General features: G+C 34.6%; 1 protein-coding gene across 1 annotated transcript in view; it reads right to left on the bottom strand.

Moving 5' to 3' along the window:
- The window catches only part of LOC102893490 (EGF-like and EMI domain-containing protein 1), a 133,723-nt gene that overhangs the window by 64,772 nt on the left and 43,409 nt on the right, over window positions 1-25,542 (bottom strand). Inside the window, exons 3-10 of the mRNA XM_025046066.1 lie at window positions 21,836-21,955; window positions 19,798-19,920; window positions 14,848-14,985; window positions 10,893-11,020; window positions 8,449-8,632; window positions 6,339-6,470; window positions 2,951-3,052; window positions 1,389-1,520 (exon numbers count right to left, since the gene is read on the bottom strand). Coding sequence (XP_024901834.1) covers window positions 1,389-1,520; window positions 2,951-3,052; window positions 6,339-6,470; window positions 8,449-8,632; window positions 10,893-11,020; window positions 14,848-14,985; window positions 19,798-19,920; window positions 21,836-21,955 — 1,059 coding nt within the window. The remainder of the gene's footprint in view (window positions 1-1,388; window positions 1,521-2,950; window positions 3,053-6,338; window positions 6,471-8,448; window positions 8,633-10,892; window positions 11,021-14,847; window positions 14,986-19,797; window positions 19,921-21,835; window positions 21,956-25,542) is intronic.

Genomic DNA, 25,542 nt, shown 5'->3' with positions numbered 1-25,542 from the left:
CCCTAGTGCTCTTAGAGACAGCATGGCCTGCTAACACCTTTATTCCAAAATTCTAGCCTCCAGAACGGTGAGGCTTTAGATTTCTGTTATGTAAGGCACTCAGCTGCAGCACTTTATTACAACAGCAAACTCAAGCTTCTCAGGGCCAGGCAAATGACATTAATAAATAAAGCCTCAAGCCTAGCAATAAGAGTCCTGAAGAACTGTAATGTGTATGTTTTTTCTAGAGATGGTCATATTCGAAATGCTAGCCACCATCGCCACCATCTGCTATTTAAATATTTGACTAGATGAGTCATGATTTAAATGTTTTTTGCCAAAACATCTGGTATTGCTTGTAAAATATTCAAGTTATTACTAAAAAATGGAGTGTATCTTATTACTTTAGAGGAACAATAATAGAAATGATGCTGTCTTTGTTCCTAGGTGAGCTTTCTTCTCTTGGCCTGTTCCAGGAGGTATGTGATGTTCTGGAACACACCATCTGCACCTGCATTGTTCGCATTTATCCGTGCCTTCTCCTCTTCTCTCCTATTTTGCTTATGCAAGCCTAACCTCTCCTCATTACCCAGGTCCAACTTTCCATGATGCCTTCACCGGATCTCTTTTTGGAGTATTCACAATATACTCTGTGTTTTCTAAAGGCATACCTTTTATAAATTAGACAAGATCCAAGGACATTTGACTAAAAATACAATATAAAACTCTAAAAGGTGTCTGCTGCTAAGAAGTGGGTCATGATATTACTGAGGTTCACTCAGGAAGGATTTTCAGAGGAGGGCAGATGGAATAGATAGAAGAGCAGGATAGAGATTGTTTCAAGCTCAAGAGTGCTTACACACAGCTTTAAGATGGAATGGTGGGCATCCGGAGATATCCCATTGGGAGAAATCCTAAAAGTTACTGATTGATGGGCTGAAGAATGTACTGGTGATTATGTTTTCTAATATCTTTTGCAAAATGTGACTGATAGTCAAAATGCAAAATGAATAGCCTGCTTTAGAAATTTTAAGGAATGATATTGCTATGCAATAAAATTCAGAAATAAAAAAAAACACTTGTTCTAGGTCTTTGATATTCAAGTCCTATAAAGTGTAAAATCTCCTTTTAAATGAACTATTAACAATCCTCTCTCAATAGTTAAGGTAAATGCCAACTAGAAAAAAATGTAAAGAATTCAGAAATTGTTTTCTTTCATTCATCAAAATCTAGATTCTATAACATAAAGAGACTAAATAAAAACTAGCACATAGATCATATATGTTTATATGTAATATAACTATAAAATATATTATGTTTTTTTACTCTCTTTCTTTTTCTAACATATTTTTGGTACTTTTCTGAGCCTCCTTGCTTCACAGAGAGCAAATCTAGTGCTTGTGACTTACTCAGATGACAAAACCTCCCATAGCACCCTGGTTCACACACACAGGTGCCATACACCCTGTGGCAATGGCCACTGTTACAATTGGCACAGTTACATTTCCTTTTGCAGTTCCCAAAGAATCCTTTTGGGCATCCTAAGGGGTGGAAGGACAAACAAAGCAAATATTAACCCACATGCAAAACTTGCCAGAGCTGTTGTTATATGCAATATGGAGCATGCAAAAGGTAAGGTGTTTCCGATCTGACTGGACTGAGGCAAGAGAGATCTTTTAAAAACCACAAATAAGATTTTATATCTTCTGTCTAAAATTCTGCAAGGACTTGCCGTTGCTGCCAGGTGAAACCTCCAAACTTAAGATTCACAAGTTTCTGCACTGGCTGACCTAACGTGGTGCTAATATCCCCTTGATTGACTTTCGCTCCACCAACTGACCTTCTTCTGGTTCTTGTAATGCACCTTTCTCTTACCCACTTTACAGTCTGGCAACATGTAACTCTCTCAGTCTGGAATGCTCTTCCCTCACACTTTCCCTGACTCATGTCTCTTCATTTTGCAGGCTTCTGCTTAAGCATCACTTCTCTAAAAGTTAGTTTGGGTCACACAGTCTGCATTTTCCTCATAATCTGACTGCCAAGCACACATTAATATTCAATTAGTAATACCTGCCGACATTTGTAACCTTTGTCTGCTTTGAACAATACTGAAAGATCCACATAAAAGGACTAAGGATTGATTGATTGATTTTGTTACCATATCATAATGCCTGGCACAGTGCCTTGCAAACACTTAATATGCATGTTTTGAATAAATGAATAAATATTGTTCAGGGGAATAAATAACTAAGATGCCAGTAGGAGCCTTCCTGCACCTCTCAGAGAGTGAAGTAATCCTGGTTTCCATCTCCCAAGGTCCATGAACTGTAAGAATCTAATAAACTCCCCATGATGGTTGGCAATCCCCAGTGACTTAGATCTTCATTGACTCTCTGCCTTCAGCTTCGGGGCCTGTACAAGCAATTTCTTTTTTATACTTTATCAACCTGTGCAAAAAAATGTGGCCCTTTCACTGGTTTCCATGAAAAATCCATGCACAACACTCATTGGCATTTTGTGAGTTTTTCATCCATCGTTTTCCTCTTTTCCTTTCTCTCTCCTTTCTTTTTCCTCTCTGATTTTCATCTCTATTCCTTCCTAGTTTGCCCAAGGAGCTCCATTTTTCTTCATTGCATTACGCAGAGCAAATAAATTCTCTATAGCTCCTGTATCCAAATGGGCATGTACAAATTCGACTTTTTGCTCAACAGAAGTAAAGGCTTTTTCTGTACCAGGATTCACCCTACTTAGATCACAGTTGGAGATTTAAGTACCATTTATTTTGCTCTATTATATATGTTATCAGTCAAAGCAATTGTACTCTTGTATATACATTGACACAGCCTTTAACTTCTTCAGGAAAAAGGCTACCTTAAAAAATACAGATGCAACTTTCATTTAGTTTATTTCCCAGTAGAAACCTCAAGACTTTAAATAGTTGTCTCATGTGACCAGCACCAGGCATTCCTACCGTGTTCACAGGTTTTCCCATGCACCCCCAGGGGACGCTGGCACTGCCCAGTCAGAGGATCACAGGTGCCTCCATTCTGACAATCACAGATGATTCCACCATCTTTCGGGAACAAGATATGAAGAAAATGAAGAAATTGAACAAGCAATATAACATATTTATTGTGATACAAATGGAGAAAAAAATATCATGTCTTCTTATTAGAATAGATACAGAGTAATTAAAATCTCTTTAATTTGCAGACCCAGGAAGTGTCTCTGATATGCCTCTAGTTTGGATGGTATAATCATTACTGGGGGATTCTTGATATAGCTCGTTAAAATGATGACTGAGGTACTGCTAAGAAGGTTTATATGCAAAATTTACCTTGCTCCATAAACTCTAAATTTCACATTTTCAAAGTTTCGAGAACTTTGCTGTAATAACCTTAATGAGAAACTGCACCTTCTATTTTGAAAAATGTAAGGAAATGTAGAAAAAAAGTGGCATGTATTTTCAACCAGGAATGGAGGTGATTAAGACTGTCTTGAGGGTCCTAAGGTATTTTCATTGTCAAAGAATGATGAAGTCAAGCAAACTGTTTTGTTGGTTTTGGGGGAAGTGTTTCGTATTCCAATAAAAAATAAGTTGGGAAAAATGTCCATAACTTTATTTTAATTTTAACTTGGTTAAATATAGCTATTTAGAAAATTTCAGTGAGCATTTTAATTGACATTTTATCATAATAGGCTAAATATTATATCACCTTCTCTACCCAGCCACCCACACCATTCCAGATGCTAATATGGAAACTTGGCTTTTATTCACTTTTTTCTTTACTTTCAAGCCCAAGGCTACTATGAAAAGGAAAGGGGGGGAAAGTTTTGGGAAAGAGGAAAACAAAAGGAATGAGAGAAAAAAAAACAAAAACTGACAACCAACTTCGGTTTATTTTGAAAAATATACCTGAAAAATAAAGCTAAAAAAGTTTAAATAGCTTGCACACTATCTAGGCAAACCGACACTATTATCTGGCACTCCCCCACAAAGCAGAATAAGATATCATACAGTGCAAGAATTTGCTAAATACTTCATTAGCATCAAACAACAATTATGGAGAATCAAACTGAAGGCAAACATGCCCCAAACCTTAGCTGGATGATTCCAAGGAGTTATGAATCCTTCCCTCCATATATAACCCATTCATTTGTCATATGAAAATCCTCCATTATCTTCCCTTTCTATTGGATACAGTCTCACAGTAAGAAATGATATAGCCAATATAAAATCTCAAAATAAATGGAGTTCTAAAATATGTTATTAAAATTAATATGTGGTAATTTTAAAATTGTTTTATTATAATTACTTGGAAAAATTCCTAAGTTAGCAAAACAGATATTTTCAACATAGATCAATAAAGATATTGAGCTAGAAGACCTACTCAGTGGGAAAACTAACTTTTCAGATCTCTGCAGAAAGTTTTTTTTTTTTTTTTACTTTCTCTTGCTGCATTTAAATATGGGTGATGAATGACTGGTCACTTCCATTTATTGCAGCTTATATAGAATTTTAAGAAATGTTTTCACCCTTCTTTTTTGTTAAAGAATTAGTGAGTTTTTTTCCAATTTCCATTGTTTTGTTTTCATTTTTGTAAAAAAAGAAAAAAAGAAAAAAAAGACATAAAGGAAATGCAAAAAAAGATATAATCTTCTGCTTTCAGGGCCAGATTCTCCTGCACAGGGCTATTTGAACACTTAAAAGGTCCTCAAGGTTCTCTAAACCCAAAGAAGGGGTCATCTTATTTTCATTTTATCAACAAGTTTATTCTCAACATTTCTATATTAATTTTGTATCAGACAGGTTTTATTCTGATGTATTTGAGATAGATTTTTAGTTTCATTTCTCATGCTGCCATGTTAGAAATCAAGGTTTTGGAAGTTGCATATTTACCAACAAAACTTATAAATATTTACTTCCTAATAAGAGTACAATAACATGTATTTGATCCAAATTTTATATAGTTTCAGGTCAATGTTAAGTTGCAAGTCAATATAGCTGGTTGCTTCAATACTCCATTTTCTTCATTTGTTCATTCATGTTCTAAGTGCCTCCAGTTTGGAGAAACATGAAAAGGAGCTGGCCAATGAGTTTTCAGTCTAGTAAGACAGACAAACAGGGACATAGCCGACTCTAATCGAATGTGGAGAGGGAGAAAGTGACTTTAAATCCACTGAAATACAAATAGTTGTGGTTAGACGTGGGCCATCAAAAAAAAAACTTCATACAAAAGTGGCAATAGACAAAGATGGCTGTTTAGCAAAAGGCGCAAAGATGAAAAGGGCAAAGCAATAAATAGCGAGTGGTTTAGTTTGCTGGAAACGATAAGCTGGGCAAAGAGTTGTGATTAAGATAAAAAGCAAAAAGGATTTATGAAGACCTTATCTTAGATGGTTGCCAGCCAGTAGATCAGAAGTGTATGCTTTATGTATCAGGAAATGGGACATCCAAAGTGTTTTGAGCAGCAGAGAAACATGACCAGAGGGGTGCTTGAGGATGATCCTCGATACCCTAACTAGTAAACTTGGTTAAACCACTTCACTATGTTATGATCCAAGTTTTATATCTATCTCCTATCAGAAACAGTATTTGTGCTCTTTCTTCTTATATGAAGGAGGGTCAAAAAAAATTTGCTCATACCATCTTCCAAGTTAATCATAAAGACTAAGAAAACTCTGTTATTAAAAATTTTGTAAGGTAAATTTAAAAAGAGAAAGAGGAAACAAAAATAGTTAATATAATTTTTTTATTACTTGGCAGTTTTAGTACCTGCAAGTATACCTCCATTTAAAATATAAAGGAAAAATTTCGTAGAGGTATCAGTTTTTAAATCTTTGATATTTTCTCATGAGAGACATAAAAAAACTTAAAAGTATCATTGGCTGTACTAACATATTTTGAAAAGAAGAAGAGAAGAAAACACGAACAGAAAAAAGCAGCAGTCTGGCAATCCCATTAATTGCAGTTTGTAGCACAGCTCCTTTCTCTTTTTCTTTTCTTGGGAACAGCTTGCCAGGGCCTAATGATTTATTTAAATGATGGGATTTTGATAGGCCTAGAATATTAGGATACTTTATTAACTTTTATGTTCCATGGATAAACGAGAAACAGCACATCAAGTATCCTAGGGAACACAAAATCTACCCCCTTTTTTTTCACATGTTCATTCTAAAACCTCAGTGCTTTATAGACATTCTTTACATGCAACAAATAAATTGGTTTCTCACCCATGTCAATTCCTTACCTTGCTAAAACTTTTTAGGGAGAACAAGCATAAAGGAGAACTCATCACCAGTTGTTTACAAGTCGTAGAGGAGAACTTATCATCACAATTCTTCACAGTATCACTTACTTTCATTACAAAGAATGCCACCCCAACCAGCTGGGCAGGAGCACCCCCTCCTTCCTTCCTGGCACCTGCCTCCATTCATGCAGTCCACACAACTCAAACTGCAATCATGTCCAAAGGTGTGATCTAAACAGACTGTAATATGATACCATTTTAGTTAGCTCATACTGTTCACATCACCAAAAATGAAGAACACTTGATTTCACATACACACACACACACACACACACACACACACACAGAATGATTCCTGAGCATATTTCTTAAAGAGTCCCAGAAAAATACACGAACAAGAAGATATGTTTTATAAACTCTATAAAATAGTTTATCTTTTCCAATGATAATATCGAAATATAGAACCTAAAGAATATTTAGAATATTTAAGAAAGTAAAATAATCAATGTTACTGACACTTGCTTTTCCTCCCAGACTTTTTATGGATAGATTTCCCACCCTCATCCCCAAGTAAACCTTTTCATTGAGATTTAGTATACATGCAGAGAAGTGCACAAATCTCAAGTGTACGCGTTATGCTTTTTTCCATAAGGTAAATAACCCGTTAAATGCCATCCAGATCAAGATATAGAATATTGCCAGCACCCCAAAAACTCAAAGGTGACTTGATGATTCTTAATCACTAACCTCACAAATTAAGCAGTCTCCCGATTTTTATCACCACAGATTATTTTTCATTATTTTTGAACTTTATTTAAATGGAACCGTAAAGTATGTACTCTTGGTACCAAGTTTCTTTTATTCAATACAGTGTTTGTGAGACTCACCCATATTGTATGTACACTAGTTTTCTTTTAATGGCTATATAGTATTCTATTACATAAATGTACCATAATGTGTTTTTTCCATTCTATTCTCTAGGGAAATTACTTTAACTGAATAAGAACGGAGATAATTGACTTCAGTTCTTTTAAAGATAACTTTATTTCAAGTTTTGCCCCTGTTTGTAACGAGGTCTTTCAGATGTCTCAATTGAAAGTCTGTTATATCGAGCAAGCCCTCTCTTTGGCAGATCCTGAGCTGCCGCTTCTACTTCCCCATCACCATGATACTGCTGATAACTGTACTTAGCTCTTTGCCCTCTTAGCAGCTGCCTTTTAGATTTCTTGGCTTCTCTGCCTACGCAGCCCGTACATTAGCAAACGGCTCAAGGAGAAAGAAACAGAGATGGCCCATTTCACTTTCCTGAGTTTCTTTTCTCTCTAGATTTTGGTCACTCAAGTTCTGACTGCACTGGTAGCCCTGCACTATTTCCATTCAGATATTGAGTAGCCAAAGTATCATGAGTTGAATTAAGAAATGTGAAAGCATTTTTGCTTTTATGCAGATGTATTTATTGATATTATTTTATGATTCACCATAGCATAAAAATGTTTCTGCCATTTTCCTGAATGCACTCTGAGCAATCATTAAGCTCTGACACTGTTAAAATACAGCAAACAGAGGGAAAAGAAAAAGAGCAGCTCTGTTTTATAAAGAAAAGTAAAAGAAGCAGCAGACTGGCTGCAAACTGTTCTTTTGAAAGAGGTTATGCTAATTTATTGTGATCAGAAGTGATTTGATGCTTGAGTTCTGTTGTGTGGATATACGTGTATAAGAAAAACTGCTCACACTTTTAAAGATATTTTCTTGGTCCACTTGAGCATATTAAACAATTGGTTCTCAGCATTTTTAAAACTAGGAAAAATCTAGACTTTAAGGCTATTTAAGGTACATTTTAACTATATAAAGTGACTTTTATTGAAGTTTTAAGAGTTAGAACTAAAAGGTCTCAATCTTTCTCCCCATTATGTTAATTTAAAGATATTTTTCAGCACCATTTCACTGTATCTCATTTCAACAGCCCCCCATCATCCTGTACCCCTACTTCTATGTATATCCACAAAGCAAGCCTTTATTGTGTGAAAGGAAGAAATATTAAAAATATGATGGATTTAATAGAAAGCTCTGAAGAAGTGATTTTGTCCCTGGTTTTCTTGCTAACATTATGTTAAAACATTTAATGGCATTAAATATGGATAACAAAATTGTCTATAAAGGAATTTATGTGAATTCTCTAAAAATAAAGAAAAAGAGGTGACTACAATGAGATACTCACCAACTTTTTGCAAAGCAGTCAGTTCTTGTGTATCTTTTTCGTCTTCCTCCTCATCTTCTTCATCTTGGTGGGTGGGAGGCAGAAAGGCAGCAACATAATGAAGCAGTTGAGATGTGCTCTTGAACAGAAGGCCTGCAAATCTCACGACTTCTAATTCCTCTTCTTCTTCCTCTAGCTCATCATCATCTAAAGCTAAGACCACACAGCGAAATGCCTGGATTCAACATGCTGGTTAAAAGAAGGAACAACTGAGCAAGGGTTGATGAGAGAAATGAGAGAGTTTGAACTAGACAGCCAAGGCAGGGGGCCGCTGAAAGGTAGAACTCTTTGAGGCCATTTCAAAAAGTCTATTGTAAATGAAGGTGAGAAGCAGCAAGCACAAAGCTGAAACTGTAGGAGAGAGAACAAAAGGAAAAGAAAGATCTCAGTCTACGAAGAGAGAAAGGGAAGGACAGGTTGAGTTAAGAAATATGTGGTCTCCATTGCTCCTGAAGGACAAAATGGGGTTGAAAGTAGTTTAGAAGAGGTACAATAAAATTCTTGACAGTGACTTACAGATGCAAGTTTTCCCATCACTTCCAATTCTGTAGCCTTCTTCACAAGTACAGTTATATGTTCCCACTGAGTTAATACATAGTTGATCACAGACTGTGTTGATATCCAGACACTCGTCCATATCTAGAAAAATTTAAACAATGTCTGCTTTTGAGCACTGAGAGATAAAATGGACATTATGAACTTATGGCCATATTTGTGTTCTTCTAGTCACCCTATTAAGCAATAACAATGTATTATCATCTAGCAAATATAGTCCCCAAATTCTTTCTCAAGTATATCCTGCCAATTATTTTTCTTTCACTCAATTCCAAATTTATTATAGTTCATTTACATGGACAAGGCTTTTCTGAGACCTTGTTCATGAACTTTTGATGAAGAATTTAAAACAATATAAATTTGATGGTCTCAGGCTGTGTACCATTTTGTGTCATGTTCATTCATTCTTGAATTATTCGATATTTGTGACGAAGCATTTATTTCATCTATAATTCTGTACAAGGTTTGTGGAGAATTTCAGAGATGGAAGAACTCTAGGCCTTGATCTTACGTGACTTACATATATCCATGTCTGAGTCCAGACTTTGGTTCATGTCTTCACAATACTAAAAGGTCATTTATGAAGCTGAGCTTCTAAGCTTTGCCTCAGAATGTGGATACCTTTTCCATTTGGATGTGTGTACCCAAGTACATATATTCATGCTATACAATCATATCTTGGCTCATTCTGCTCAAGAGCAGATGGTTGATAAAATTCAAATTATTTTTGGCCCTGTTAATTGGATGGAATGTGATAAATGGTAATATTCTCTGCTGTGTTTAGAATATATAGATATCATAATTGTGTGTTTTTTGCTGTTATCTATACTGCAAGGCTGAGAAGCCCGGCATGTATATGGAGAAACATACCTTACATAGTCGACAGAATTCAAAAATTTGTTTCTTTAGGCAAAGAAATACTATCTTTTTACCTGAGGCATCAAATTCTTCTCATGTAATTTGTTATTAAAAAAAGATGCCAATCATCATGTTTGCTCTGATTTCAAGAAAAATATGGTTCATAAAATGGTAATAGTGATCATAAAATTAAAATTTAAAGATTACATATACAAAATAAACATTAAAATATAAATGATAGCAATGACTTAAATGAGCTGTTCCTAATGTAATGGTTTAAAAAAAGTGAATTAACTGTACTCACTAAATTCAAATTCTCCTATGATATTTCAAACAAGTACATAACGTAGAAATCATCTGAAAGGTAAGTGAACCAATTTTAACAAATAAGTTAGAAAATTATAAAATGACTTTTTAAAATTTTCATTAGCTAGATTAATACCAGATATATAAAGGATTCTGATACAGATTTAGACAGTGGCGGTGATGAACTGGGAATCCTTTTGCTACCGTTCTCTAATTAAAATGATTTTCAGCCACCAACTTCCTAATACCAGTCAAGCTTGCCATGAGTAATTTCTATGGCAGTGTGCTATGCCATGCCAGAATCTCTCACTTGCCTATATACATTTAATTAGGTAAAAATGACTATGGGCCAACAAGTATTATAATAATAGTTACTTCTAGTTGAGTGATTTCTCTATGTCAATCACTATACTAGGCGCTTTACATTTATTACTTTCCTTTGTTTACCACCTATTTTATATTCACTTTCCTGATATTTATAACTACCAATTGTTAAATGTAGGCTATGAGGCTCAGAGCAGTTAGAGTCACCCAAGTTCATACAATAGTAAATAGTAGAACCACATAGAAATCCAAGTCTCTTTGGTGTCAAGTCCTTCCCTTTCTCACCCTAACTGTCTTCCTCAGAAATTCCTCCTTCACTGATTGGCCCATCACATTGGTGATCCCCTGTTAGATGTCAAGAACTTAGCATCACATCCGCAATCATCAGAACTGATCTGAAAGCCTTCCCGACAACTGCATTCATAGCCTCCGAAATAGTTGATGCAGAGCTGGGTACAGCAAGCTTCTTCACTCTCACATTCAACAAGATCTGAAGGGGAAAAGGACGTTTCTGTTGTTCAGGAGACAGGAATTTAGATGGCCTACAGAAGTGCTGACAAGCCTCATTTCTAAATTAAAATTGTGTTACTAATTATTTTCTATTTCTCAGGCTACATAGTACAGACATCAAAGAAACTCTAAGACAAAAAGAATGAAGTCTATATTTGAGTTCCTTTCTTGCATGCTTCTCCTAAGCCTGCTATTTATTTTAAAAGTATGTAAATAATCTCAAATGCATTTGTAACCACAGGAAAAGAGATCTCTGCTATTTCTCCAATTTAAATAGCAATCTGGTTAAATAAATAGAATTTGAAGAACAACGACAACACAAAAAAAGCTTGAGAAGAACCAAAAAATTCAGAGGAGGCAGTCTTAGACTCAATAATGTGTTTATTCATGTAGATCTTCAGATGAAAGAGTACTTCCGAGCAAAAGGAATTCAAACGACTGGGAAAAGAAGTGGTAACTACAGTGAGGGCAGACAATCATTTTAAATATTATGCCTTAAATAACAGACTATTTCAGAGCATTTGCTTGAAGTTTTCGAAGATGCGGGGGTTCAGGGTTTTTTATTACCACTGGCGATACCATTACCCTGGTATGTTCTAGCATTCAAACAGCTTTCTAAACGATGCTCTTCAAGTTTCCTTCAGCACTATTATTCTAGAATTCTACAATCTTAAATGTTTCTTCCTAAGACATAATTGACTGGGGAAAATAAAAATGTACCAGAAAATGTCAAATTGAAATACTTTAGCCAAAGAATAATCTGTTTGGCTTGAGTTTTGAGGTGATTGCTTCTAACATAATTGGCTAAGGAATAGGAACAGACTCTTCACCCACTGCTTCCCTTAGGCTAGACACCTGGCAATTATGTGGTCAGGATTTTTGGCTATAGGCCCTTGGTTCAATTCAACCCTCTCTGTTTGTCGAGCTATTAAGTTGGGTGGCTTGTCAATGCTGAGTTTACAAAATCCCATTGTTCCATAACTACATGAGCGGTCACAGAATTAAAGGTCAGAGTCTCAATTAACCTTGGAAAAGGTACCAATGTAAGAAAATGCAGACAAGAGAAAGGAAGGAAAAAAATGCAATCAATCAACTAAGGTGAGGGGTCACCATAAAATATCTAACTGAAGGTCATTTAGACATAAAACATTCTTTCTCCTGTAAAATGTCACAAACAGTGTTACAAAATTTTAGGTGATATTTTTCCTCTCTCATGTTAAGCCATTTTTTGTTCTTTGGATTAACTAGCATGAATATGGAGGACAAAAGTACTTTTAAAAATTCAGTTTTATTTAATCTAAAACTTATCCTTTATGCTGTTGTTTTCTCAAGATTTTTAAAAAGGTTTCTCGAATACCACCAGAGCCTCCAAACTTATATGTCTCAAGATTCCCTGTTCTCAGCTACAAGGAACATGACTACATCACAATTAGAAAATTAATTCATCAATATATCATATTATGACTCATTCTGAATTATTCTTCTATTATCCTTCTTCTGGGGCTACTTCTAGCTTGTGTCATGTATACCATCTTCAGTCTGGAAGTCATTTGAGACCCCATCATTCTTACATCACAAGCCTTTCTTAAAATGCCCTGTCCCTTCAACCCTTATATTACCAGTTTCCTAAATTTCTTGATTTCTTTTCAGTTTTTATTTAGTGAGATCTTTGTTTCCTTATTTTTCCCTTTTAATTTTCCTCCTCTCTGATAATCATATTTTTCTTACATTGACCAATATGCCAAATATTGCAACATTGTAGAGAAATTTGCCTATTCATAAAAATTTAGCCCTAATCAAAAATAGAGCATCAATGGTAGCCAGGCAAAACAATTAAACATTTCAGTTTGACATCAGAAAAGTACCAAAAATAAACCTTGAAAAAACTGATCTTCTGTATCTGACGCCCATACACAGTCTCTCAATAAAACTCCAAAGGTTAGAAATAAATTTTTTTCTAATAACTACCAATTGTTAAATGTAGTGAACTTATTGCTAATCAGACAGTTGTATTTTTCCCTAGCCAATTATGTTAGAAGCTGTCTTTCAAATTGTGTCAACATATCTCTAGGTTTTAGCCCTAATAAAATTTTGCATTTAGGAAAGACTGACCTTTTGCAGACTGGGTGACTTATTTTCATATTTATTTGTACAGTCTCATATATAAAAAAGTTGATCCTAAAATAAGCTCAAAAGAAAATTCCTTAATTTTCTTCAGGCGTGAATGTTTTTACAAAGCATCCATGGCCTTAATCTGTTCTCAGGAGAATAAGCAAAGTATGTATATGTACACTCCAGACAAATCATTGCCTTACTCTAGTGAATATCTGGTCGTTAGGAATGTGTATTATTTATTGTTGAGAAATGAAATAAACTTGAGCTATAAAAAATACAACATTGTCATGCTGACTACTGAAAGCTCATAAATATGCAATTTCTTACATTTCGACCCTGGCAGATGTTATTTTTTTTTTTCCTAGTTGTAAATAAGAACTTTACTGAATTGTACTTTTCAAAGAATAAGGTGAGACACCAAATTGCACATTTTGAACAAAAGATTTCATGAAATCCCAATTTCCCTTATCCAACGATCAAAAAAGGAAGAAAGATAGGCAGGAAGGAAGGGAAGGAGAAAAGAAGGGAGGAAGAAAAGAAGGAAGAAAGCTCTTTTATTTTTTCCAGAAATACAAATGTTAGCAAGGTAGAAAAATACAAGCATATTTTTCATTACGTAAAAAGAAGCTGGGAAAGCAAAGGTTTCACTAAGTTAACCACTGTAGACTCAGAAAAACGCACAAAACAGTGTTGGTTCAAGAACTACAAGTAATGACATTGTTTTGGTTAAATAATTTATGAAACCAGAATACTTCGAAATCCTTTGAAGTTCACTCTGTCACATCATAGTGCCACAGTAAAAAATTGCAAATACTTAGACTTTTGAAATTCAACTCTTCTTTTATTATATTCCAATTTGTCTCCAACCATATTGAGAAGCATAAAATGGTCAAAGGTTGTTTTTAGTATCCGTATCATAATTTTTAAGAAAGGTGATATAAAGTGTCACAAAAGAAAACAAACAAATATGGTATCATAATTCTCAAATGATAGTAAATTGCTTTAGGGGCTATGGGTCTCTAAGATCCAGAGCACATAATAGTTTGATGCTCACTATCCCTATTTTTTTAGTAGATAATCCTTTTTTCTCAGAACCTCAAGATTAAACATTTTATTATGAAGCAAGTCTGGGGTGGAATTTAGTTTTCTCATTGTCCCAAATGATGTAAGTTCTAATAATATCTTGGAAAAGTTATCTATTAAAAATGTGTTTGAGCTGTGATTTCCAAACAATGAAATCTTTAAATTGTTCTTTTGGAAAATAGCTTCCTGCCATACCAATGCTGAACATGCATTCAAACCATTATCAAGCTGAGAACCAATGAATGTGATTTAGTTTCTGCTTGAGGTAGAGAGAAGTAGGGTATGTGGTAGCACTTGTTGCTTGAATTACAAATTACATTAAAGAGTTAGATAGGTCTTGGAATATTTTCCTGAGGTAAAACTATTAAATTCATATATTTTTTAAATATTTTAAATCTCCTTTAACTTCAAAGTACATATCTAAACATAATGTCTTTTGCCAAGTAATATTTGTTTTACCTTTATCCAGTAGCCAGAGACATCTTTCAATTTAATTATCCTTGTAGTATGAGAGCTGTGGCTCACATTACAGCAATTAAGTATTAGAGAGAAAAGGGCTAAGTGAATCCAGGGCAACTCTGAAGGAAGATGGCATTTACCATACATTACCTATGCATGTTTTCTCATCTGAATCAAGCTGGTGTCCATGGTTACAGGAACAACAGGGCCCACCAAGTGCATGTTCACACTGATGGGAACAACCACCATTGTTCTTTTCACAGCTATTGACAATTTCCAATTCAATCCCTTTCCAAACAAGTAGAAGATGGTTATTAGCATAACAACAGAGAAACTTGAATATATGTCAACAACAGACATACTCTGTTGGGAGGATGACAACTTTACTGGAAATTTATCAACACTCTACACATATAAAAGTCAGAGGGCTATTAAGCTGTGAATGTCTAAACAATATCAAAATACTAATAAACCTATAAATAATGTTAAGTTGATGAAGTGATGCAGATAGGTAATTGGTCCACTAGTGGTTATTAAACACTTATCTTAAAGGACACTTACCTCTGGGAATCCATAGTATTTTCAGGATATAAAAAAATGTGTGTATTGAATCAATAATCAGAAAGCAAATAGGTTGTTTGCCAGCTGACATTTCTGTTCTCAAGCTAATGGTATGTTATTATCTGTCCTTTTCAGAGGCTATGAGCACGTTAAAATACGGTTAAAAATAGCCTTGGAATAAAGTATGAGCACAAAATCAATGAATTAGTTGACCATATTTAACTAGTATCGTGTTAATGTGTTAATCAGCTTTGAGGAATAGGAGAGTCACTTATTTATGTAAACATAGTATTACTCTAAAAACCAATTTGCTGATTCCAGTACATGCTAATTTGGGGCATTTTGGGTGACATCAACCTAAGTATATGGATGCCAAGTGTACTGAGTATACAGACATTATAATCAATCATTTTCTAAGTGAGGAAATGAGAAATTTAAAACTGCTTTGAATCAATGTTACAGTATATTTAGGTATTCTGCTATTTTTACCATTGGCCTCTATTGTTCTTCATTGTGTTGCTTGGATAAACCTCTCATTAATGAGACTGTCTACATTTGTTCATTTTCTTCCATTTGTAATTCCTTAATCCTTTGGAAGAAGAAAGATGAGAAAGAACAAGACAAGGGTGCTTAAGATTGTGGTACTTACGGAAAGCCTATCTCACCATTGAAACTGCCTAGGTATCTGCTACAGTTCCTGCATAGTTACTGTAAGAAATCATCCTCCCCCTCATCCCTGGCCTCCAGTCTATGGTAGGCAGCAGCCTTATGTGTCCCAGAGCACCCAGTGCACATCCCTGTCGTTGTGCTCATCCCTCTGTGCCATCATTATCCTGCATTACTTAGCTGATAACAGATGTTCAAAAATAGGTTTTGAATAATGGAACAAACAAAAAAGGATTATGCTAATCAATTTATTGTTGAAAATAAGAACCCCTTTGGGTTTAGAAATAGCTAGTTTAGGACTGAGAAAAATTGGAAAGCTAAAGGAAAGACTGAAATAACAAAAAGAAATATTTTTCATGATATGTTAACATATACTCTTTAGGGAGATATCTTTCAAATTTTGGCTATTATTCTTGTTATTTTTCTGTGATCGATGTGGCTCTAAGACTTCTGGTGGTAATTTATTTTAAATATAAATGACATTATTGTAACCTAATTAAAAAATACATGGGACTTAAACAATGGCATACTCAGACCTATAACTGCCCACTAGAAGTAAGCTAAGATTTTGTGTTCTTGATACAGGTAATGACATTTAACCATAGAACTTAAAAAAAACTTAAAAACACTTTAAAAACTGGAAAAAAAAACTTGTAGTTTCTCATAAGTAGCAAATAATTATTTATTTGATACACAATGCATTAAATGCACATGGAATTTAAGTTCAATTATATAGTGCTAATAATTTGGGGAAAGTCTTATTTAACCATGCTGAATATGAAATTAAAAAAATTTAATCACAAGACTGTGATAGTTTATTCATAACACACTATAGAGATTCGATGTTTATGCTATAGAGTGTTTTGAGAACCTCTGAGAAGAAATTATATAAATATAAAATATTGTTTTCCCAAGACAGAGTTAAAACAATATTATCCTAAAATATACTTGTCATATGAAAGACACATAATTCATTGTTAAACATTACCATGCTCTGAAAACATTTACTCCACCTACAGGTTTTGAAACAACTCAAAATACCAGTTTTCATCAAGAAAGTTTTGCATGTCACTTAGTAAATATTGAGGTCTGGTGAGAGCTGCACAAAGAACTTAGCCAAATAGTCACATAAGGGAAATAAATATAAAACTACACTTCTACCAAACGTATTCAACTCTAGGGCAAATTGCTTTCCCAAGTAAATTCTACAGAAAACCTGTACCTCATAACTCATTAGCAATAATGGCTCCCTTTTTCATGATAACTGAGAATGCACGAGTCAGATTTCAAGAGATTTTACTCCAGGCATTTGTAAAATGCTCCTACACCTCTGGCCACATTAAAAAGCCAAAATATTAATAAGAAGGTAAAAGCAATCCATATTTCTTTCTGCCTGAAAGGACTCTTCAGGGCATTAAAAGAAAGACTCACTTCAGAAGCTGTATCCTAATTAGTTAATTCTTCTCTCTCATCTTATTTACTTTGCTTTTTAAAAAATATCACTGTAGCAAAATTGTGCTGTCTTTAAGCAGTAGAAATATATCAACAGATCTTAAGATTCCACTGGAAACACAGGCATTAAAAAACATAGCATTTTATGCAGTAGAAGAGAATGAAGAATTAAGTGGCCCTAAGAATGTCTCTTCATGAAAGAGCTTAGGTAAGGACACAAAATTATTCTATTTATGACTACCTTTATTCTTCTCCCTCAATTAAAACCGATAAAGAAAAATATAACATATAAAAATATATGATGAACTTGAAAGGATAGGGTATTTGGAGCCTAAAGACCCTAGTTCGAGTCCCAGTTCTGTCACTTATTAATTTTTATCATTGAGTTTTTGGCTTCATCATTAAATGGATGGTTTGCTAAGACATGGAGAACTGAGAAGGACATCTTTGGAATGAGACTGGAAATCAGCAGTTTTGTTTTGGACCTGTCAAGTTTGCAATGCCTATCAGTCAAGCAAGTAGAGATGTTGAGTACATAGTTTGATATATTCACATATGGTTAAAGAAAAAGACAAGTGGAAATAAAAATTTGACATTAAGAGAGGGGCCAAAGACGGAGAGGAAAACTAGGAAAGTGTGAAAACATGGGAGAGGAGAAAGTGTTTCAAGAATAGGGGTTAATCATCTGTGTTGAAAGCTGCTGAGAGGTATAATAGGATAAAATCAGAGAAGGTAACATGCAATCTGGTAACATGGAGATCATGGGTCTTGGATGATGAGAAACTGCGAGATAAAGAGGAAGATATTGGCAAAGTCATAAAAATTCGCCTTGAAGGTGATCAAATTAGCACTCCAGTGGGATGTAGGCTTATCTGAGGGTACTTCAAAGACAGGAGATATTGGGCCATGTTGATATGCTGATGAGAACAATCCATTAGATAACCGTAATAGCAAAGATCTAGGGATAATGAGAAAGAATGGAATCCAAAGTACGATGGAGAAGATAGCCTTTGATAGCAGCAGGGCCACTTCCTTCATATTAATTGGGGAGAAGGGTTTTCTTTACAATTTTATGAGATGTTTCAGTTTAGTTGCTAGCTTAGATGGTAGTTTGCACCCATTTTATTTATGACATAAGAGACAAGGTAAGGATAAAGGCAAAAGAGGAGTGATACAAAGATTTAGAAGAGAAAGAGAAGATGGTAAACATTCTTTTTGATGAGGATGAAAGTGGACATGTTCTGCTAGTATAGATTTGTCCAGCCATGCTGCTTAATCATAGAAGATTTATGGTCTTGAATTTCAAGTAAAATCGATTAACATGGTTGTGTTTTAAACATAAAAAAACTTACCTGCTAAGGTGTAGATATGAAGTATAGAAAAAAGGGGAGAAGTCCTTGAGAGAAAAGTAGGGTCTGATGATAAGGAAGAAAAATGAATTGATGGTATATCATGATCACATAAACAGCAAAGATACAGAAATCATCCAAATAAATTAAAAAAAAAAATCTGTCATTTGAAAAAAAAAGGAAGAAGCAGAGGATGGATGAGGATGGGAAATACCGAGGTAGAGATCGTGGAACATGAAAGAATCTGTATCAGATAGTTTTAAGCTTAGTAAAGGAGGAAGTGTGTTCACCTACAGATTAAGTGGCAGACCAGTGGGGAAGACATGAGAGTAGGAAATAGCTGCAATAGCTATTAATAGCAGCTAATAATTCAGCATATTAACATTTTAATATATTTATAATAAGGAATGAATTAAATTGTATATCTGAGCTTAGGTGAGGAAGAAGCTAAGATCAGATGACATGGATCATAATTTTTTGAAGAATAGGAAAAGAGGGATGAGTTAATGAAAGAGAATGCAAAGTCGTAAGGAGTTGCTTAAATAGGCAAGATGGAAATGAATAAATAATGGGAGGGGGAGAAAGGCTAACACAAAAAGTACCCTTTAGAGTATCGAATGTGTCAGATGTTTTACTACAATCTAGACCTGCTCCTTGGACTGCTGGTTCATTCGTTCCTGTTACTTCCTTTTCCTTGAGGTTTACATTGGAGTTACCAGTGTTCAATCAATACTACATGGCAGAGATGATGGAAGAAGGCAGACTATTCACCAGGAGAACCAGAGTCCGAGGGAACCCAGTCAGAAGACCTGAGACTTAGTCCTTGCCATCTACACTGGGGATCATTATGCCAGCCACTTTCTATTAACCCTAGGCCCCTGTTTCTTCAAATTAAAATGAGAGGGTTGGACTTCTAAGCTCTCACCCCCCCCGCCCCCCTCTCCACCCCCCATGGAAAGCATTTTCAGGAGCTTCTGCTTTGGCAAGATATTCAGGGTCATTCTTTTACTACTCTTGTTCAATACTTGTCAAATGCCACACATTTCCAGGGCTGCGGACTGTTGCCACTTACTGTAACACTGTTTTCCATCAGCTCCCAGCTCAAAGCCAGGGTGACAGGCACAAGTGAAAGATCCAACTGTGTTTTCACAACGATGGCCACAGTGAGCAAGCCCTTCCACACACTCGTTTATGTCTGCAGAGAGAAATACACAGCAGCTATGTCTTTGGAGCTTGAATAAAAATTTATGTGTAAACTGTAAAAATGAACTAAAGCATCCATTCCTTGAATTGCAATATCAAGGGTAACAGTAAAATACCACGTAGGCTCCATATTTGTAAATAAACTAACTACAAATAACATTAACTCTAGTGTTGGTCTTATGCTCTCATTTATTTCTATCTATTAAAACCTACTAGTGTCTATTAATTGGGGGAAGGAGAAAAGAAAACAAATTAAAATATAGACCTTATCTGTCCCCTAATAATACAGGTAGAAGTCATTGTACTTTGTCTTCAGGAATATATACCACATTCTTAATTAAAAATGATACCTCCCTGACTTAAGGTAGACAGTATGTGTGGCCTTAGATAAGGTGGATTTGGGGCCTTCGTATGTAGCAATTCACAGTATATGTTGTACATATGATTATTACTGGTCTGTGCTATTTAAACCTTTTTTCCATTTAGAAAAAAAAAGTGCAGCTCGCGTAGGAATGCTGTTTTCTAGGATTTGACGTTTTCAGTGATCGAACTACTAAAAACAGAATGCTATAAATAGAATGATGTCATTTGTTTCCAAAGACTATCAGTATACTAGAGCAATGTGAAAATAATAATGAAAGTGAGATATTTCATGGCAAACTTTAGGAGAAAGGTTAGGAGCATAATCTGCGAGTTATCTTGGGGGCAAACCCGAAAAGGTTTAAACAGTGGTGCCCTCTCTCCTGATACCAACAGCCAAGTTCATTCAGTGTCATTTCATTGTGTGGCCCAGGTCATCCCTGCACTTTCCCTTTAAATGGATAGGTTTCATCATTTTTCTCTACTAGAACTTCCTCCTTGTCCTGTCCTGCATATCGCCCTTACCAGGGTGCTTAAGAGAAATACTCATTCATGTAAAACTCTAAGTAAGTAGTAATTTGAGAGATAGACTTTTTAGGAATAATGCACCAGCTATTAAAATAAAACTTTGAAAGATATTATATATAGAGATATACATATATATGTATATATTTGTCAGTTTTCCATAAATATTTAACAAGAGCCTATTCTGTACCAAGTGCTATGTAAACAGAAGACCAAAGCAGATATATTATTTGTCAGAAAAGTGTGTTAACACAATCCACAGAAAATTTTATCTTAGTTTTGGCTTAAAGAAAAAAACTAAACATCAATTTTTATGTCTAATTCTTTTTCATTTTTTTCAAAGTGTTTATCAGTCCCATAAGTCAGGAAATATTTTGGTATTTTCATAATTAATCCAAATAAACTATTTCATGTTATGAAGATGTCATGATATAAATGAAGGATTATTTGATTATTCAGAAGTTACTGAAACAAAGACTGTCCCACAGGAATAACTTCACTTATCAGTTCTGTTCATGGAGCAATTTATCGCTTTCATCTTTGAAGTATGTCTGTTTTGATATTTCTAGGAAAGAGAAATATGTAAACTTGTATTTGCAAAATTTCTTCTTCTTCTCCTTTTTTTTTTTTTTATTTCAATTATCCCTAACTTCTGAGAACACTCATTTGCACATACTTGCTTTTCAAAGCTTATTCCCACCTTCTGTAGCCTATAATAAAAAACTCCCTGTGAGGTTATGAAAGGTTTTGAAATATTAATTTTGGAATTCACTTCAGAATGAGAAGCAGAAACAAAAAGTATTAATTCTGAAACTACACCAGACCTTTTATTTGTAACTAAAAATTTCACTGTTTTTATAGAATCATAAAAATACCTTTCAGAATTATCAAATAAGAATACAAATGTCCCTTTGTAAGCATAAATGAAAACACCTTTCTTCTAGCTGTTCTGTCTATTCAAATTGAATTACCACAAAATTTCAAACAATTACTCCATTAAGCCATCAGCTTCAACTTCCTACCTTCACAGGCCTTTTTGTCTTCAGACAGCTGGTAGCCTGGGTGACAGGCACACCTGGCCACTTCGTTCTCACTCTGACAGATGTGGGCATATCCATTCCCACCTGTGCAGGGGTCCATCTCTAAAAGCAATTAAGCAGTGATAGTTAGCAATTAATTAACTTTAGAAAGATATACAGAGTGGAAGGGTGGAGAAAAGTAAAGATGGAATTGAGGCCATTGGGTTTTTCACATAGAGGTGGTAAGGACTCTTGAAAATTTCACTTTCTGATGGAACTAATTCATCAAAAGGTTGTGTGATCTGAAATCTGTACAAATCTAAACATGTATCAAGGCCAAAGCAAAATTAGCTTAATTTTACTCTTTTCAAAAGTATATCTGCCGCCCAAAGTTAGTCAGCAGAAACTCCTCTATATACTTTTGCTTTTTCTCTTCTTCTCTCCCCATCTTTTCTACAACTTTGAGGAGCAGAATCATCCTTAGAAAAACCTTTTTACCTCTTCTAGATCTCCTCTGCCTTTTGATAAGCAATCATGGTGGAGGAGAAGGCTTACTGGAGACACATGGGAGAGTCTTAGCTACAGCTATCATGGAAATGAAATAAATTCAGCTTCCCCTGGAATTAGTCAGCTGGCCTCCTTCTCTCCCTCACTTGCTCCTGTCTTAGTATTAGACATATTCTCTGAAAGTCCAAAGCAATGTGAAGCAACACATCCTATGAGGATACTACCACACAGAGCTTATTAAATTTATGAGTTAAGTGATTCTGGTCTGACTCTGTGAATCCAGCCTTCTCTACATTACAGGCTGCTGGGTGGGACTGCAGAATTTCTACTTCTTCCCTCCCCATACTTAATACACAGCATATAAAAAGCAAAACAATATATATAAATCTACTTTGTCCCTGCATTCTCTCATTTTTAATCCAACCACTACCACACATAAATGCTTTCATGCTTTCATTAGTTTCTTGTAAATCCTTCCAGACTACGAAAATATGTAATACAAGTATGTATGTATGTATGTATGTATATATGTATGATATATCTATCACAGATACAATATACACTGTTCTGCTCCTCGTTTTTATAGAGATCGAGCTTGAATTGGGGCAATAGTGCCATTTCAATAATATTAAGTTGTTTGATCCACGAGCATAAAATGTCTATCTATTTTGAGTCTTTAATTTATTTCAAGAATGTTTTATGGTTTTCAGTAGATAATTTTTACACTTTTCGTTAATTTTGTTCCTATGTATTTTATCTTTTTTTGATGCTATTATAAATAGAATTGTTTCTTAATCTTACTTTCAGATTGTTCATTGCTAGTGTATAGAAATTTAACAAATTTTATGTGTTGACTTTATGCCTGCAACTATGGTAAACTTTTTATTAGTTCTAATAGTTTTTTTTTTTAAGTAGATTCCTTCAGACTTTCTATATACAAGATCATGTCATCTCCAAACAGAGATATTTTACTTCTGCCTTTCTAATTTGGCTGACTTTTGTGTTATTTTGTTGCCTTTTTTTGTTCTTGCTTGAACTACCAGTTCAATGTTGAATGGCATCATCTTTATCTTCTTCCTGATCTTGGAGGAATTAAGCATAATGGGAGCAGTGTGTTTTTCACAGGTTTCATTTATCAGGTTGAAGATATTCTCCTCTCTTTCTAGTTTGTTGAGTTCTTTTTATCAAAAAGGGGTGTTTGATTTTGTCAAGGGTATTTTGGTTTTTTTTTGTTTGGTTTTTTTTCCCTGCATCTATTGATATGATCAGGTGGGTTTTGTCCTTTATTCTGTTGATATGGTATATTGTATTAATTGATTTTCAGATGTTGAACAACCTTGTTTTCCTGAGATATATCCTACTAGATCATAGTGCACACTCCCTTTTCTACATTGTTGGATGTGGTTTCCTTAGTATTTTGTCGAGGATTTTGTATATCTATATTCATATTCATATTGGTCTGTAGTTTTTCTTTTTTGTGAAATCCTTGTCTGGTTTTAGTAGCAGAGTTATATTGGCCTTATGAAATAAGTTGGGAAGTATGCTCTTTTTTTTCTACATTTTGAAACAATTTGTGAAGAATTTACATTAATTCTACTTAAACTGGTATAATTCACTATTGGAACCATCTGGGCCTGAGCTTTTCTTAATGAGAAGTTTTAAAATTACTAATTCTATCTCTTTACTTATTATATGTCTAACCAAATTTTGTATTACTATAGAAGTCAGTTTCAGTAGTTTTTGCCATTTTAGGAATTTGTTCATTTCATCTATCTAATTTGTTGTGATATAGTTGTTCATGGTATTACCTTATACTCCTTTTTATTTCCTTAGGGTTAGTAGGGATGTTCCCTTTTTCATTCATTTTATTAATTTGAGTCATCTCCCTTTTTTTCGTGAGTCTAACTAAAGGTTTGTTAATTTTTTATATTTTCAAAGAACTAACTTTCGGTTTTACTAATTTTCTCTCTTGTTTTTTATTCTCTATTTCATGAATTTCTATACTAATCATTACTAGTGCTTTCCTTTTTTTAATTATCTTTTCCTGTCTTTTTTTCTCTTGTATTGCTTCTGCCTGGTATCAGCTCTCTAAGAAATTCTTACATTTATGTCTAAAAATTCATTCTGCCCTGCCCCCCCAATTTCTCTCTCTTTCTTTCACACACACACGCGCACGCACGCACACACACACACACACACATTGAGAGACTTTTTTGTTTTGTTTGATTTCTTCATTGCATCTGTATGATTTGTCATAGGATAAGAGAAAGACATTGACCTACACAGCCATGTTTACATCAGAAACTTAATTTCTTTAATCCATGTACCCTACCACCAACTCTCAGGACAATGAGATAGGTAACTTCTCCTCATAACACTGAAAAGCTAGAGGTCAATTCTACCAGATGCAAGGTTATAAAGTAGATTGCAATTATCTTTGATATGCTCTTCTCATTGACTAATACGTCTGGGAGACTCTTCTCTTGTCCTTAATGCCTTATTGATACTCAAGGTTCCTAGGTATGAGTTGTTACTCTTCCAGAAAAGAGCTAGATATAACTTTCCTACAGCAAGCCCTCATACTGTCAAGAGTTTCTTCTGTTTTTGAGACTAATTTCCACTGTGAACTTAATCCATATGAATTGTGCATGGAAGAACTATAAAATAAATCTCCTACAATAAAGTATTTGGTTGTAAACATTCAGTTTATTCTCAGCAAAACATAAGAAGACATTTTAAAGTAGTATGTGGGACACAAGTAATATTTTGAGTCAAGATTCTAATTCTTCTTTTGTGCAGAGATACAGGGCAGTGCCTTTAAGTGGAGTTTGTTCAAATTTGGTTTATGATACTGAAAAAATAACATTGACTGGGCTTACCATCTATCATAAAAAACTAGATAACTAGATAAAAATATGAAACCACTGTTTGTAGATATTGGAAAACAGGCAGCATAGGAGGTGGAACCCTGAATGAAAAGAAACAACGCTAAATTATTGTTTTGGGTTTTACTGGAGGCAATTTCTGTATTACAACACAAGAAAGAGAAAACAAAAGAGAGCTCAATGATGTTTGTAAATTGAAGAGATGGATCAAAGTTCGTATCTGTCAAGGCAACTAGAATTTGTGCAGTGCTAGAAAGAGGGTAGGGGATGTTACAAAGAGGGGAAAAAAACCCTCCAGAAATCTATATAACAATCCTC

Source organism: Pteropus alecto, unplaced genomic scaffold (assembly GCF_000325575.1).
Source record: "Pteropus alecto unplaced genomic scaffold, ASM32557v1 scaffold33, whole genome shotgun sequence".
Lineage (NCBI taxonomy): Eukaryota > Metazoa > Chordata > Mammalia > Chiroptera > Pteropodidae > Pteropus > Pteropus alecto.
This window is presented reverse-complemented; position numbering and strand designations above follow the sequence as displayed.